Here is a 17,339-nt window from a genome sequence, read left to right as displayed (position 1 = left end):
CGCTACTCTAATAACATGAGTGTGCCTGGGGTTCAGGTGTCCTTCACGGGCAGTGGGAAATAACAAGTCCACATGAAAAACACTCCACTCGTGTATAAAAACATTTTAACACAGCAAACTAAGAACACACCCAGGGGTGCCACTAGACATGGTGGGCCCTATGAATGAATATAATACTGCGATTTGTACAGTGCGCTGTGGCGTACGAGGATAACTAGGGCCCGAGGTTAAATTGAAAACTAGGGCCCAAGAGGTTCGTGCGTCTTGTTAATACGGGGCGCTGGCGCGCCGCCCCTCCCCCACCCCGAGGGTAAAAAAACGATTTAAACACATTGAACATAGTTGAATTAGATCATAATAGTTCACTCGTACAATGCACCTGCACCACACGCGCCTGTGAGCAATCAATACAAGTTGTTTTGAAATTGTATTTGGTTAATTTCTGTCCCAATTCGTAGGGGAAGATTTCAACCACTAACCCTTGTGACTCCGTTTCAACGGGCAAGATAACCCTAAAAAACAAGGGGTAGGCATACAGGGTGAAATGGGATTGGGCCTTGGTCGTCCTCTGAGTAGTGTTTGGGGTTTTCGATAGCACCTGAAGGCAGTACCAAAAATGAAACTTTGTGTGTGCCACCACTCTCCCTCGCTGCAGGATCTCTAAATAATGGAGGCCGAACTTTGGTTTCCCAAAAACCATGTCCCAACAGTGGTGGCGTTTTTTTTTTAATAAAAAGCCTTTTTTTTGCACTTTATGCTCTTCTCAGACTGCTCATTTAACATGTTGCACATGTGTTATGATTTGTCATGATATGCACCTCAAGGCTCCAGTGAGCATGTAAGATGTAGGTGAAAGGAAGGTATTGGCAGCAATTGATTATCAAATAATCCTAGTGATGTTGTCACTAGTGTGTAATCATCTCAATTGTACAAAATGGTGGGCCCTTTATATCTAAATACTTTATATTTACACCAGACTGGTTCCTCCCTCTTGCAGTTTAATATCTTGCTTTATTTGTGTCTGTGATTGTTCGATAAATCCATCACATGAATGAATGCTGACACTGGGAGAGAGAGAGCGGGCGTGTGCTCCTCCTGTGTTTACATCCGGTCGGCCCCTTGGCTCATTGCCGCGTGAGGGTCTGATATGCATGTGACCGGCCCCACCGCCGCCCCCGACTTTGGCCGGCATGTCATTTCTTGACATTGGGCAAAAATTCAAGTAGGACGTCCGGAGGCAAAAGGCCGACATAGGCGAGTCGGCAAAAGTAAAGGGAGCTGGCAGGGGCAGGGGTCCCGAACCTCGAAGAACCTTTACCATTTTGAGGCCTTTGGGCTTTAGAGGCTTCCCCGCCATGAAGGTGCACATGAATGAGTTAAGGGCCATAACACATGGCATTAAGGCAAATCCAGTCAGAGGTGACACTGGGCATGACAGGAAGGCTCTCACAAAGTCTATTTTCATGTTTGCCACATGGTCAAATAACCAGGGCCGTTCCTGAACAAGCCAGCCACAGAGAGCAGCCTGAACTGCACAGCAGACCAGCACGAACAGCCAGATCCCAGGACCTCGACGGATGTGCAGGTGAGAGGCGTCTGTCTCTTGGAACTCAGTCACAAAGAATATCTGTTTGAAAACAAATGTGGTTTCAGCCTGTTAACAATGTGTTCTCTTTATATCATTCCACATGACAATAATGTAATTTATCTGTCATTCCTCACCTGCAGTGAGATGAATGTGATCATGGAGAGGGTGACTGTTTGAAGACAGGCTAAACAAGCACTTGAGGCATGTAAGCATATGTAGTATGATTATGATAATAGATAACATGAGGAATAACCTATTCATCATGTGCAAATTATTGTGAATAATATCAAGGGCACTTGTATGTATAGTAATGTACATATAATATAAGATAATGTTTAAGAATTTACATTTAACGTCAATGAACTGCATATGACAACTTTAAGTGTAGCACTTTATACTTTATACTGAGTGAGCGTTGGCAAATGGTCAAATGCTAAATAATGTGGCTAGCTATGCTTGCTAGTATTTTGTGCAAGGAAAGCTCTAACTTGGTGCATTATTAAAAATATTAAGGTAGGCCTGTGACGATGTGTTGTCTCAGAAATGATTGTGATAAATGATATTATTGTTATCATTTTGAAACCATTTAATACCACTGGTATAATGATAATATCCTAGCATGACAACAATAACCCTTACAAAGAGCAATGAACTTTTAATTCTCAAGAATATACAGTCGGACATTTGAATTAGAATTGAAAAAGATTAAAATAGGGGTCAAAAAAACTTGGTCGTCCTCTGAGTAGTGTTATGGGTTTTTTTCGACAGCACCTGGAGGCAGCACCAAAAAACAGTGTGAGGGGTCGCTCGCTAAAATACTAAAACTCAGACCTATTTCCAAGAAGAAATTCAGAAATCAGGAAATTCTGACGGAGTGAATGAAACAAACTTGAAGCACCTCATGACTGTGTGTGTGTGTGTGTGTCAAGGATATATGATTGAATATCATTTTAAATGTGTTGTCCTGTAAAAAAAGGTTACAATTATGAATGTCTGTTATCAATATTATAATGACTTCATGTCTGTAATTGTGATAATAATTACTTTACAACTGGTGTTTGATTGTGTCTCTTTACTCAGCTTCATGATTTATTATTATAAACTTCCTATTGTTTGAATCGTAATACTATTCTTCAATGTTTGTAATCTTGATGAACAGCTTCTTACATGTTCCTCTTTTAGATATTTATCCTAGAAACGGAGCTTGCACCAGGGTTTTCTCTTGTGCCATTGCGCCACCCAGCGTCTGCTTCGGGCCAGTTCGGTGGCTGTGATGCTGTTGGTCCACCACAAGAGGGAGCCCGATACCTGCAGTTCCCTTCTGTGTGACAAGGGTGCAAAAAAAAATTTTTTTTGAAATTCAGGACAAATCAAGACAAAATGAGGACAAAATGAGGACAAAATGAGGACAAAATGAGGAACGCTTCACGAATTTGCGTGTCATCCTTGCGCCCAGCGGGTCGGGATGTACTCTGCTTCGAGTCCTAGAGTCCTTCGAAGCCCCACCTCCGCGTGTCCTTAATTTTCGGAGATGGCCGAATTCTCGCAACGTTTCATTGGCCGGAATGTTAGAACCGCTGCTCTCGGATTGGCTGGCTGCCGCCCTCCAGAGTGTGGGGCGGGAGGCCCTGTCATTCTGCCGGTGAACTTCCTACGAGACACACCTAACGGGAGAATAAAGTGAAACAACCAAGCGAGAGATGTAAGTAGCGATCCATGTGCATGTTTAATGTTCTTTTTTCCTGCCGGTTGCCTGTTTCTGTCGTGCGTCACGGTTAAATGAGGCATGGACAGTAAGGTCATGGTCATGTCACCGCCGTGTTCCGCCGTTTTCCCCCCGGGAACAGGCTGTGTTTCACGGGTGTACATTGTGACTTCACAACGCTGCTATCGGCTCCGTCGCCATGTACTTTTCCGCCGGGACAAGGTAGTTTTTCACGGTGAATAATGTCCGTCGCGTAAGCTAACGTCACCACGCTGCCATCGTCGCGGGGTAGATGTACTTTGTCCGCCGGGGAAAAGGTTGTTTTCCACGGCGAGTAATGTTGGTAAAGTGCGCTGATGGCGTCGCGGGGTGGATGTACTTTTCCTGCGGGGAAAATGTCGTTTTGCACGGCGAATAGTGTCCGTATAGTACGCTGATGTGCTCGCCGGCGCGACGTTCTTTCCCGCCGGGGAAAGGGGTGTGTTGCCCCGGGGCAGAATGTGCCTTCACACCGCTGATGTCGTCGCGGACTCAAACGGCCATTTTCCGCCGGGGAAAGTGCCTCTTTCCCCGGCGATGTTGTCCGTGTACAGTGTGCCGTTTAACCCAGCGTCATGTAACATCCTGCTACTGTACTGTTTTATTATCATCATCAGCATCATCATCATCATCACATGTCTGTGTGATGCCAATACACTTGCATGTACTGTAGAGTATGGACTGGTTGTTTTCCTATGCTTTTGTGTTTGACTGTTTTGTGTGCTGCTACTGTCTTTTGTGCCTGTCTAACGTTGCTGCTTGTCTGCTTAATGTCTTTTCAGAATGGAATACCGTCCCACTTTCCGTGTCTTGCCTTCCAGCAACACGCTGACCCTCAAGGCCTCAGCTGCTGCGCTGGCGGTCTCCACAGCCAACCGCAGGGCCACCGTGGCATGTGCGGTCAAGAGACCAGAGTTGGTGAGGGAGGAGGCCAAGGCCCGCATCCTCCAGGCCGGAGGAGACCCCGCGTGCTGGCAGCTGGTGTACAGCGAGAGCCAGCTCCAGTTTGGCCAGTACCGGGGTCAAACGTTCAAGTGGCTCCTCAGCCACGACGTGGGCTACGCCTGTGGGATCCTGGTGTCCCACATGCAGGAGAGGGAAGCCGGGGACACCTCCCAGTCGCCTCTCGGCGTGCATAAAGACGCCCTGGCCTCTTACGCTAAACTGTTCCCGGAGATGGGGCAGTTGATCCAGTGGCGTCGGATGCGTGAGGGGTCTGTGTCCGTGCGGGCCATGGACCAGGCGTTGGTGGGGTTCGGAGCGCACGCCCACATGTCGCTCCGAGCCATGTACGAGGCCACCAGCACCGACTCTCAAACGTAAGTATTGCGTCCGCAGGTGCAGTTGACGATTGGATGTGACAGGTGTTGACATGCGACTTTGTTCCTTTTCCTGTCTGCAGCTACGTGCAGTGGCTACGCACAAAGGAGGTGAACGTGGGGTCGCTGATGCACACTGCAAAGGTCTACATACTGGGCCGGGACAAAGAGGGGCAAGCAGCAGGGCCATCGGCTGCTGCTCCTCCTCCTCCAGCTCAGCAGAGATCATCACGGCCTGCACCGAGTAAGGCCTGCCCGCCAGCCTGCCTGCCTGCCTGCCTGACCGCCTGTCTGCCTGCCTCACAGCCTGCCTGCCTGCCTGCCTGCCTGGCCCACTGCCTGACTGACTGACTGCCTGCCTGCCTGACAGCCTGCCTGCCTGCCTGCCTGCCTGCCTGCCTGCCTGCCTGCCTGATAGCCTGTCTGCCTGCCTGTCAGCCTGTCTGTCTGCCTGCCTGCCTGCATGCATGCCTGCCTGCCCGCCCGCCTGCCTGCCTGTATGTCTGTCAATCTGTCTGTAGCTAATGCGTAGTGTGTTCACATATCAAAAGGCACATGCATTTTTCCTCCACTGCACAAACGCAGGTGCGGCATCTGCGGCCCCTACGTCAGAGTTGCCTGACGACGTCGTCTTCGCCGCTGCCATGGAGGTTGACACTCTGCGTGAGTGTTTTTGACTGTAAACATCGTTGGTACTATATATATATATCTATCTATGTATGTCAGTGTGACAACTTGAGTGTGTATTTTACAGTTTCCCAGCCTGGACCCACCCGGGCTGGACCCACCAGGGCTGGACCCACCAGGGCTGGACCCTCCCTGGCTGGACCCTCCCGGCCTGGACCCTCCCTGCCTGGACCCTCCCGGGCTGTACCCCTGGTGCCTGCGGTCCACCACCCTGTGGCCGCTGCACCGGATGAGCGTCATCCCCCGCTGCTGGTCACCAGCGCACAGGTAAACGCGCGACACGTGTGCAGACTAGTGCGTGTTTGTCAACATCGTCTGCGGCTTGACTTTAATCTGGATATGTCTCTATATTGTCTGTGCAGCTTCTGCCCAAGGGCTGGAGGCAGACGCTGCCGGTGGAACAGCAAAACAGGGTGGGCCAGGCTCTGTTCACCAGCGGCCTGGGCAAGCAGCCCGTCCTCACCAGCAAGCTGCGCCTCTGGTGGACCCCTCCAGGAGCCCGGCTCCTGTACACTCAGATCCCCTCTGCCCACACCTTCTTCCACTGCCGCTTCTTCCTGTGGGCGCCCTACAGGATGTGGGCCTACAAGCTGGCGTGCCCCAACTGCGGGCGGCAACTGACCGGGGCCGGGCTCTACAGGACCGTCTGTCGCGTGCTGGACATCGACGGATGGTACTACATGGGCACAGAGTACCTGGAATGCGGCGGTTCCTGCAAGCGGAAGTACGCAGCCTGGGCCCAAGACATCGTTGGTCAGCTGGACCTGGCTCACCAGGCTCAGTTCCCAGCTGTCCTGACATACAAGTAAGCTGCACTGTTAAAGCCTGTGTGTGTGTGTGTGTGTGTGTGTTTGTGTTTCTCAGCTGACAGTAGTCCCCTCTTGCGCCTTTGCAGGTTGTCTTGCGACAAGAGGGTCGTGGGGATGATGAAGGCGCGCACTTTGGGCAACAGCGCGTCTCGCCTCCGTGCCGCTCTGGTGGAGCAGCACACCAAGGACTGGCTGGTGCGGACCCTGCGCTACCTGTCGGTCCACGAGCAGCTCCACGTGCCCTGGCGTGGCCTCCGCGGCTGGTGACGGTGCCGCCGATGCAGGCAGTCCCCAACGTGCCCTGGCTTATTTCCGTGTACGCCAGGGAGGCCCTCGGACGTCTGGAGGAGACCAAAGCCAGGGTCACGTCCGTCTTTGGGGACATCCTGAAAATGGACTCCACCAAGAAGGCAGGCTTGTGAATGCAAATATACACACACAGCATAAATAAAGACATGAGCGACTACATGGCGAGTGAGAAACACACGTGACTCTGGTTCTCCTTTGCAGATGACAAAGAAGCTGGCGGGCGAGGCTGCCGGGACGGCCGCCTGGGTGTCAAACGTGGGCAACGAGCACGGGCAGGTGCTCATGTCCGTGCTCACCGAGTCCGAGGGGGACGGGCTGTTGCCCATGGCGGCGGGCCTGATGCGGCGTTACAGCGCAGCCGGCAAGGCCCCTCCTCGGGTCCTGTACGTGGACCGGGACTGCTGTTCCACAGTCGGACGCTGCAAGGTACATCACACAGCAGCAGCAACAACGACAACAAGGCACGCGACTGATCACTTTCTCATTCTCGTCAGACGGCGGCAATGTTCGGCGAGTGGGAGCAGCTGGTGGTGCGCCTGGACGTGTGGCATCTGATGCGTCGCTTCGCCAGGGGCGTGACCACCGACAGCCACCCGCTGTACGGCGTATTTATGTCTCGCCTCTCGTTTGCCATCTTTGAGTGGGACGGCGGCGACGTGACCCGCCTGCAAGAGGCCAAGCAGTCCCGCCAGGATCCCACGTCCAGAGAGCTGGCCCGTCACTGCCGCCGACGCACCAGGGGCGAGGAGGAGACGGCGCGTCTCATTCAGGAGCTGCTGGACACCATGTGGGAGGCCACCGACAACATGGGCGTCCCTCTCATCGACCGGCCCAAGATGGAGGACATCTGGAGCACGCAGCGTCGCCATCTCCGCTGCATACAGGACCCGCCGGGAGTGGAGCTGTATGCCAAGAAGGGGGAGTTGACCCGGGGCGGCGTGGTGCTCCCCGTCTACCGCTGCGCCCGCGGGTCCACTTCCCTGGAGTCATTCCACCTCCACCTGTGCCGTTTCATTCCGGGTGAGTGTGTTTGTCAGAATGAGCCGGCACGACTGACTGAGCGAGTGAGTGAGTGACTAACGTCTGTCTCCCTCCCCTCACAGGCACGTCTGCCAACGCCCTCCACTTCCAGGTCTACCTGCTGGAGGGCCTGGTGAGGTGGAATGAAGACCGCGCCCGCGCTGCAGTGGCGGGTGAGCCCCGGCGCTCCACCGCACGCTGCTACAGCGCCCAGCTGCTGAGCGGCGTCCGCAGGCTGAGCCAAAAATTCATGGGGAAGACGTTGGTGGAGAATTTCACACAGCCTGGGGAGTACACAGGTATGCACATAACGTAGGTGTAATGCGCTGAGGGGCCCAGAATCCACATTTCTCTTCTTTTCTGTTTAACTCAGGGGAGCTCATCGGGGTCGAGTACCTGTACTCCCAGACAGGCGACGGCGCTCTGCGCGAAGCAATGGCCCGTGATCCCGACGTGGCAGACGGGATGGAAGAAGAGTGGGACGACGACGAGGAGGAGGAGGACGAGGACGAGGAGGAGGAGGACGACGATGAGGGCTTCCAAGAGGAGCTGCCCGGGATACACGCCATATTGCGTGACACGCCTCATCGCCCGGCCGTTGTGGTGGTGGTGGAGGAGGAGGAGGAGGAGGAGGTAAGCCTAGTCAAGTCAGCCGAGGGAGGGGCCATATGCTGCGGCGCGTCTATTAAATGCTTGACCTCTGTCTGTTGCAGGACGTACTTGGCCCAGACGGACACGGCGGCTACCAGCACGCCGTCCATCTGGCCCAGGCGTTGGTGGAGCTGCGCGAGCACCTGTACGTCACGCAGGAGCAGGTTAGGCAGATAGGTGGTCTCTGGCAGAAGCTGTCAGACCGGGACAAGGCCCCTATCTCCTTCCCCCCGCGCCACCAGAAGCGGCTGACCAAGGGCCGCTTCAAGACCCGCAGCTCCAAGACCACCCACACGCCCGGCGTGGACAGCGTGACGCGGTAAATGCGCTTTACAGTCGTTTCGGTCATATTCTTCTCCTTTTTTTATCATGTATGGTGCTAACCCCTCTGCGTGCGTGCGTGCGTGCGCGCGCGCAGTTCGTATCTCGGGCAGGGCGCGGGTGCTGCACAGTTCCCGGATGCCAGCAGGTTGATGGAGGCCATCTTCTTGGAGCTGTGCAGCGTACACCAGGAGGGCCGTACCCTCGCCGGGGTCCGGGTGAACCGCTGGGGTGCTGTCAGGAGGGACTACTCGCGAATCCGGGAAAGCTATTACAGCAGTCGCGAGCTGTCCAGAGCAGCCCCCATCCAACTCCTCGAGGTCAACCAACGGACCCTGCTGCTGTGGTGAGCGGGCGGCCTTTTCCCTGCAATGTGTGGAATGTGCATACTGGAAGGAAGACGCTCGTCATCAATATCATTCTGTTCCCTTCCGTCAGGCACCACAAAAGGAGCAAGCGGACGATGGTGGACACGGTGTGCCAGGGGATGCCGGGGCCCAGCGCGCAGCAGACGGCAGCAGAACCGCTTCCTCCAGCCAGGGCTCTGCTGCAGGAGCCTCTGCAGCCTGACCGGCCTCTCGCGCTCTCCCTCCCAGAGGACGCGTCTGGCCAGGCTGTCACACGCAGAGGGCCCCTGGCACCGCCACTCTTTAACATCCTCGCCGCCTCCGCAGCCCACGCCTCTGCAGCCCGCGCCGTAGCCTCCACGTCGGTCGCCCACGGGGGCGCCTCCACGTCTGCCGTCCCCACCGGCGCCTCCACGTCGGCCGCCCGCGCCGGCGTCGCCTCCACCTCGGCCGGCCACGGCGCCGTGGCCTCCACCTCGGCTGCCCACGCCGCCTCCACCTCTGCTGCCTCTGCTGCCCCCGCCCCACCCGCCGCCGTGCCCAGATCCACCGCCTGGCAGAGGAAGGTCCGGGAGGAAGAGCAGCGGCGGGCCAGGGAGATGGGCCTTCCTACCAAGACCCGAAAGCGCTGCGAACATTTTACCTGCAAGCGCTGTGGCCAGCCAAAGACACGGGAGTACGGCCACAGTCGCTACAGAGCGCTGCACTTCTGCTCCCGTGCCGAGGGCCGCTCGGTCGACGACTGGCTGGCGGAGAAAAGGGCAGAGGAGCAGGCAGAGAAGGAGAGAAAACAGGTCAGTTGGCCTGCTGCCGTGCACGGCGCCTGACACGCTTCCCACCTCATTGTCATTCGTTAACCGTGTTGATCATGTCCTTGTCTGCAGGCTGAAGCTGCCCAGAACCCCTCCAGTCAGCCGCCACCACCCAGCCAGCGGGGAAGGCGGTAGGCGGCGCACTTTGTGAGTATGAAATAGCAATGAAATGATAGACAGTGTGTGTAACCAATGCGTGTAACCACAGTTGTTCCTATTCCAAAAACACGTGATCACGCCAGAAAGGACAGGCAGGTCGTGAGAGTAGGGGACATTCAATCCTTTGTCGCTCAGTAAAGGTCAACCCATTGAAATGGAAATGTCTGTCTTTGTGTATCTCTCTCAGACAGACACACCCGCACGCATGCATGCATGCGCGCACAGCCAGCCAACCACGAGCCTCGGGTCCAACACACCTGGCCCCAGGTGTGAACTGCAGGGGGACATTTCCGGAACGAGCCATCAGACGTCTTTGTGACAATCGGGGGGGGGGAGAGCCAGCCAATCAGATCAGAGGAAGCTGCCCGGCCACTGCTGCCGCTGCTACAAGGACAGCAGGTCGACGGCAAACAACTGCAGTCGACCACTTGTGCTTGCAACGTGAGTGTCTCTCTCTGTCCGTCCGTCCGTCCGTCTGTCTCACTGTACTGTTCCTTGACTTTGCTTTTGTTTCACCCTTCCTGTGCAGCATGAAGAAGTCATTGTCGTCGTCGTCGTCGGAGTCGTCGTGGTCGCCGGAGTCGTCGTCGGAGTCGTCGTCGGAGTCGTCGTCGTCGGAGTCGTCGTCGGAGTCGTCGTCGGACTCCCCCTCCCCCTCTGAGCCCTCGTGTTCCTCCACCGCGGACAGGAAGCGCAAGCGTCCCACTCGGTGCACTCTGTACCGGAGGCAGAAGAGGGCAGAGAAAGACCAGAAAATCCTGTCCGAGGCCGAGGGTAGCGAGAACCTGCATCCGCAGCGACACTGCGAAATCTGCGGCGATCTCCGCCGCCTGGACACGGGCCACGCCTTCTACGGCGGGGACTTTTACTGCTCGACCGCGGAAGGGCCCGGCGGGAAGACTCCGCAGGAGTGGCTGCATACGCGTGCGGACGCCGTGCGTATCCCGCGAACCACCATGTGGCGGCTGAAAAAGGCACACGAGCGGGAGGAAGAGGAGGGACAGGGGAAGCCCCGGAAGGTGTCCAAAGTGCGCATCTGCCAGCGCTGTGGCCATCCTGCCGTCAAAGACTATGGCCACAGCCAGCTGAACCTGCGCACAGGAAAGGTGTCCTACTGTGCCATGCGGGACGGCATTAGCCTGGACCTGTGGCAGGCGCGGCATCGGACCAGGGAGAAGGAGGTGTGTTTGAGTATTTGCCTTGTTCCTTTCTGTCTGTTCCTCATATCCTGTGTTTCTCCCACTCACTCACTGTCTCTCGTTATTCAGGAGGAAGCGCAGGAGGCAAAGAAGGCGCGGAGGGAGAGAAGGCTGCAAAGGCAAGGACCTGGAGCAGGAGAAGGAGCAGGAGAAGGAGAGGGAGAAGGAGAGGGAGAAGGAGAAGGAGAGGGAGAAGGAGAAGGAGAGGGAGAAGGAGAAGGAGAGGGAGAGGGAGAATGACGCCGATGACGATGACGACGACGACGACACCAGAGCTTCCGTGTGTGTGTTGTTGGCGTTCTTGTTTTTATGTTTATTGTTTAGCAATAAAAACACTTATTTCTTTACACTCTTCTCAGACTGCTCATTTGTCATCATACAGCCTCCAGTAAAATGTAGGTGCAAGGGATGTAGTTGCATTACAGCTGTATTAGTTTATGCTACTATACATACATAAATATAAATATCTATATATATATATATAATCTATAATATCTACAGGTTAATATTGTGCTTTATCTATGCCCATCACAGAGTTGAACATAAGGGCTTAATATATCTCCTCCATGTGTTTATTGGTGCTTTATACGTCTGCAGTCGAATAACGGTTTCTCTGCCGTCAGGGATGCTGATGCTGAGGGAGAGATGGAGGGAGGGCGTGTTAGGGAGAGGCCGCTCTCCCGTGTTGACATCCGGCGGTCGGCCCGCGTGGCTCATTTGCGTAGGAGCCCTGTGACCTGCGTGACGCGGTGCCTCTGCGCCGCGTGACGCGGTGAGCCGGCGACGGCCCCCCCCTTTGGACGTTGCGTTCCATTCTCCAAAGGTGATATTCGGGAAAAATACACCGAGAGCGACAATGACCAAAAGGGCTCCACAGTGCGTCCCCGAAAAGTACTCTGCGGCCGCCTGGCCGCTCGGCCCGCCCCCCGGGCGCCGGGGCCTCCACCTCGCACATCCCGTGCCAGTCTTTGCGCCCAGCGGGTCGGGATGTACTCTGCTTCGAGTCCTAGAGTCCTTCGAAGCCCCACCTCCGCGTGTCCTTAATTTTCGGAGATGGCCGAATTCTCGCAACGTTTCATTGGCCGGAATGTTAGAACCGCTGCTCTCGGATTGGCTGGCTGCCGCCCTCCAGAGTGTGGGGCGGGAGGCCCTGTCATTCTGCCGGTGAACTTCCTACGAGACACACCTAACGGGAGAATAAAGTGAAACAACCAAGCGAGAGATGTAAGTAGCGATCCATGTGCATGTTTAATGTTCTTTTTTCCTGCCGGTTGCCTGTTTCTGTCGTGCGTCACGGTTAAATGAGGCATGGACAGTAAGGTCATGGTCATGTCACCGCCGTGTTCCGCCGTTTTCCCCCCGGGAACAGGCTGTGTTTCACGGGTGTACATTGTGACTTCACAACGCTGCTATCGGCTCCGTCGCCATGTACTTTTCCGCCGGGACAAGGTAGTTTTTCACGGTGAATAATGTCCGTCGCGTAAGCTAACGTCACCACGCTGCCATCGTCGCGGGGTAGATGTACTTTGTCCGCCGGGGAAAAGGTTGTTTTCCACGGCGAGTAATGTTGGTAAAGTGCGCTGATGGCGTCGCGGGGTGGATGTACTTTTCCTGCGGGGAAAATGTCGTTTTGCACGGCGAATAGTGTCCGTATAGTACGCTGATGTGCTCGCCGGCGCGACGTTCTTTCCCGCCGGGGAAAGGGGTGTGTTGCCCCGGGGCAGAATGTGCCTTCACACCGCTGATGTCGTCGCGGACTCAAACGGCCATTTTCCGCCGGGGAAAGTGCCTCTTTCCCCGGCGATGTTGTCCGTGTACAGTGTGCCGTTTAACCCAGCGTCATGTAACATCCTGCTACTGTACTGTTTTATTATCATCATCAGCATCATCATCATCATCACATGTCTGTGTGATGCCAATACACTTGCATGTACTGTAGAGTATGGACTGGTTGTTTTCCTATGCTTTTGTGTTTGACTGTTTTGTGTGCTGCTACTGTCTTTTGTGCCTGTCTAACGTTGCTGCTTGTCTGCTTAATGTCTTTTCAGAATGGAATACCGTCCCACTTTCCGTGTCTTGCCTTCCAGCAACACGCTGACCCTCAAGGCCTCAGCTGCTGCGCTGGCGGTCTCCACAGCCAACCGCAGGGCCACCGTGGCATGTGCGGTCAAGAGACCAGAGTTGGTGAGGGAGGAGGCCAAGGCCCGCATCCTCCAGGCCGGAGGAGACCCCGCGTGCTGGCAGCTGGTGTACAGCGAGAGCCAGCTCCAGTTTGGCCAGTACCGGGGTCAAACGTTCAAGTGGCTCCTCAGCCACGACGTGGGCTACGCCTGTGGGATCCTGGTGTCCCACATGCAGGAGAGGGAAGCCGGGGACACCTCCCAGTCGCCTCTCGGCGTGCATAAAGACGCCCTGGCCTCTTACGCTAAACTGTTCCCGGAGATGGGGCAGTTGATCCAGTGGCGTCGGATGCGTGAGGGGTCTGTGTCCGTGCGGTGCATGGACCAGGCGTTGGTGGGGTTCGGAGCGCACGCCCACATGTCGCTCCGAGCCATGTACGAGGCCACCAGCACCGACTCTCAAACGTAAGTATTGCGTCCGCAGGTGCAGTTGACGATTGGATGTGACAGGTGTTGACATGCGACTTTGTTCCTTTTCCTGTCTGCAGCTACTTGCAGTGGCTACGCAAAAAGGAGGTGAACGTGGGGTCGCTGATGCACACTGCAAAGGTCTACATACTGGGCCGGGACAAAGAGGGGCGAGCAGCAGGGCCATCGGCTGCTGCTCCTCCTCCTCCAGCTCAGCAGAGATCTTCACGGCCTGCACCGAGTAAGGCCTGCCCGCCAGCCTGCCTGCCTGCCTGCCTGACCGCCTGTCTGCCTGCCTCACAGCCTGCCTGCCTGCCTGCCTGCCTGGCCCACTGCCTGACTGACTGACTGCCTGCCTGCCTGACAGCCTGCCTGCCTGCCTGCCTGCCTGCCTGCCTGCCTGCCTGCCTGATAGCCTGTCTGCCTGCCTGTCAGCCTGTCTGTCTGTCTGTCTGTCTGCCTGTCTGCCTGCCTGCCTGTATGTCTGTCAATCTGTCTGTAGCTAATGCGTAGTGTGTTCACATATCAAGAGGCACATTCATTTTTCCTCCTCTGCACAAACGCAGGTGCGGCATCTGCGGCCCCTACGTCAGAGTTGCCTGACGACGTCGTCCTCGCCGCTGCCATGGAGGTTGACACTCTGCGTGAGTGTTTTTGACTGTAAACATCGTTGGTACTATATATATATATCTATCTATGTATGTCAGTGTGACAACTTGAGTGTGTATTTTACAGTTTCCCAGCCTGGACCCACCCGGGCTGGACCCACCAGGGCTGGACCCACCAGGGCTGGACCCTCCCTGGCTGGACCCTCCCGGCCTGGACCCTCCCTGCCTGGACCCTCCCGGGCTGTACCCCTGGTGCCTGCGGTCCACCGCCCTGTGGCCGCTGCACCGGATGAGCGTCATCCCCCGCTGCTGGTCACCAGCGCACAGGTAAACGCGCGACACGTGTGCAGACTAGTGCGTGTTTGTCAACATCGTCTGCGGCTTGACTTTAATCTGGATATGTCTCTATATTGTCTGTGCAGCTTCTGCCCAAGGGCTGGAGGCAGACGCTGCCGCTGGAACAGCAAAACTGGGTGGGCCAGGCTCTGTTCACCAGCGGCCCGGGCAAGCAGCCCGTCCTCACCAGCAAGCTGCGCCTCTGGTGGGCCCCTCCAGGAGCCCGGCTCCTGTACACGCAGATCCCCTCTGCCCAGGCCTTCTTCCACTGCCGCTTCTTCCTGTGGGCGCCCTACAAGATGTGGGCCTACAAGCTGGCGTGCCCCAACTGCGGGCGGCAACTGACCGGCGCGGGCCTCTACAGGACCGTCCGTCGCGTGCTGGACATCGACGGATGGTACTACATGGGCACAGAGTACCTGGAATGTGGCGGTTCCTGTAAGCGGAAGTACGCTGCCTGGGCCCAAGACATCGTTGGTCAGCTGGACCTGGCTCACCAGGCTCTGTTCCCCGCTGTCCTGACATACAAGTAAGCTGCACTGTTAAAGCCTGTCTGTGTGTGTGTGTGTGTGTGTTTGTGTTTCTCAGCTGACAGTAGTCCCCTCTTGTGCCTTTGCAGGTTGTCTTGCGACAAGAGGGTGGTGGGGATGATGAAGGCGCGCACTCTGGGCAACAGCGCGTCTCGCCTCCGTGCCGCTCTGGTGGAGCAGCACACCAAGGACTGGCTGGTGCGGACCCTGCGCTACCTGTCGGTCCACGAGCAGCTCCACGTGCCCGGCGTGCCTCCGCGGCTGGTGACGGTGCCGCCGATGCAGGCAGTCCCCAACGTGCCCTGGCTTATTTCCGTGTACGCCAGGGAGGCCCTCGGACGTCTGGAGGAGACCAAAGCCAGGGTCACGTCCGTCTTTGGGGACATCCTGAAAATGGACTCCACCAAGAAGGCAGGCTTGTGAATGCAAATATACACACACAGCATAAATAAAGACATGAGCGACTACATGGCGAGTGAGAAACACACGTGACTCTGGTTCTCCTTTGCAGATGACAAAGAAGCTGGCGGGCGAGGCTGCCGGGACGGCCGCCTGGGTGTCAAACGTGGGCAACGAGCACGGGCAGGTGCTCATGTCCGTGCTCACCGAGTCCGAGGGGGACGGGCTGTTGCCCATGGCGGCGGGCCTGATGCGGCGTTACAGCGCAGCCGGCAAGGCCCCTCCTCGGGTCCTGTACGTGGACCGGGACTGCTGTTCCACAGTCGGACGCTGCAAGGTACATCACACAGCAGCAGCAACAACGACAACAAGGCACGCGACTGATCACTTTCTCATTCTCGTCAGACGGCGGCAATGTTCGGCGAGTGGGAGCAGCTGGTGGTGCACCTGGACGTGTGGCATCTGATGCGTCGCTTCGCCAGGGGCGTGACCACCGACAGCCACCCGCTGTACGGCGTATTCATGTCTCGGCTCTCGTTTGCCATCTTTGAGTGGGACGGCGGCGACGTGACCCGCCTGCAAGAGGCCAAGCAGTCCCGCCTGGATCCCACGTCCAGAGAGCTGGCCCGTCACTGCCGCCGACGCACCAGGGGCGCAGAGGAGACGGAGCGTCTCATTCAGGAGCTGCTGGATACCATGTGGGAGGCCACCAACAACATGGGTGTCCCTCTCATCGACCGGCCCAAGATGGAGGACATCTGGAGCACGCAGCGTCGCCATCTCCGCTGCATACAGGACCCGCCGGGAGTGGAGCTGTATGCCAAGAAGGGGGAGTTGACCCGGGGCGGCGTGGTGCTCCCCGTCTACCGCTGCGCCCGCGGGTCCACTTCCCTGGAGTCATTCCACCTCCACCTGTGCCGTTTCATTCCGGGTGAGTGTGTTTGTCAGAATGAGCCGGCACGACTGACTGAGCGAGTGAGTGAGTGACTAACGTCTGTCTCCCTCCCCTCACAGGCACGTCTGCCAACGCCCTCCACTTCCAGGTCTACCTGCTGGAGGGCCTGGTGAGGTGGAATGAAGACCGCGCCCGCGCTGCAGTGGCGGGTGAGCCCCGGCGCTCCACCGCACGCTGCTACAGCGCCCAGCTGCTGAGCGGCGTCCGCAGGCTGAGCCAAAAATTCATGGGGAAGACGTTGGTGGAGAATTTCACACAGCCTGGGGAGTACACAGGTATGCACATAACGTAGGTGTAATGCGCTGAGGGGCCCAGAATCCACATTTCTCTTCTTTTCTGTTTAACTCAGGGGAGCTCATCGGGGTCGAGTACCTGTACTCCCAGACAGGCGACGGCGCTCTGCGCGAAGCAATGGCCCGTGATCCCGACGTGGCAGACGGGATGGAAGAAGAGTGGGACGACGACGAGGAGGAGGAGGACGAGGACGAGGAGGAGGAGGACGACGATGAGGGCTTCCAAGAGGAGCTGCCCGGGATACACGCCATATTGCGTGACACGCCTCATCGCCCGGCCGTTGTGGTGGTGGTGGAGGAGGAGGAGGAGGAGGTAAGCCTAGTCAAGTCAGCCGAGGGAGGGGCCATATGCTGCGGCGCGTCTATTAAATGCTTGACCTCTGTCTGTTGCAGGACGTACTTGGCCCAGACGGACACGGCGGCTACCAGCACGCCGTCCATCTGGCCCAGGCGTTGGTGGAGCTGCGCGAGCACCTGTACGTCACGCAGGAGCAGGTTAGGCAGATAGGTGGTCTCTGGCAGAAGCTGTCAGACCGGGACAAGGCCCCTATCTCCTTCCCCCCGCGCCACCAGAAGCGGCTGACCAAGGGCCGCTTCAAGACCCGCAGCTCCAAGACCACCCACACGCCCGGCGTGGACAGCGTGACGCGGTAAATGCGCTTTAC

The 17,339-nt window shown here is 56.7% G+C and overlaps 1 protein-coding gene across 1 annotated transcript; it reads left to right on the top strand.

Moving 5' to 3' along the window:
• The first annotated feature begins 12,052 nt into the window (after positions 1–12,052).
• LOC117759334 lies at positions 12,053–16,991 on the top strand. The gene is made up of 12 exons (XM_034581401.1): positions 12,053–12,129; positions 13,014–13,550; positions 13,634–13,794; positions 14,120–14,197; positions 14,289–14,488; positions 14,584–15,026; positions 15,117–15,438; positions 15,539–15,763; positions 15,832–16,357; positions 16,441–16,656; positions 16,731–16,833; positions 16,973–16,991. Exons 1-12 carry the CDS (start codon positions 12,053–12,055, stop codon positions 16,989–16,991), a joined length of 2,907 nt encoding a protein of 968 aa, XP_034437292.1.
• The last annotated feature ends 348 nt before the right edge of the window (positions 16,992–17,339 follow it).

This window comes from Hippoglossus hippoglossus, chromosome 3 (genome assembly GCF_009819705.1).
Source record: "Hippoglossus hippoglossus isolate fHipHip1 chromosome 3, fHipHip1.pri, whole genome shotgun sequence".
Taxonomy (NCBI): Eukaryota; Metazoa; Chordata; class Actinopteri; order Pleuronectiformes; family Pleuronectidae; genus Hippoglossus; species Hippoglossus hippoglossus.
This window is presented reverse-complemented; position numbering and strand designations above follow the sequence as displayed.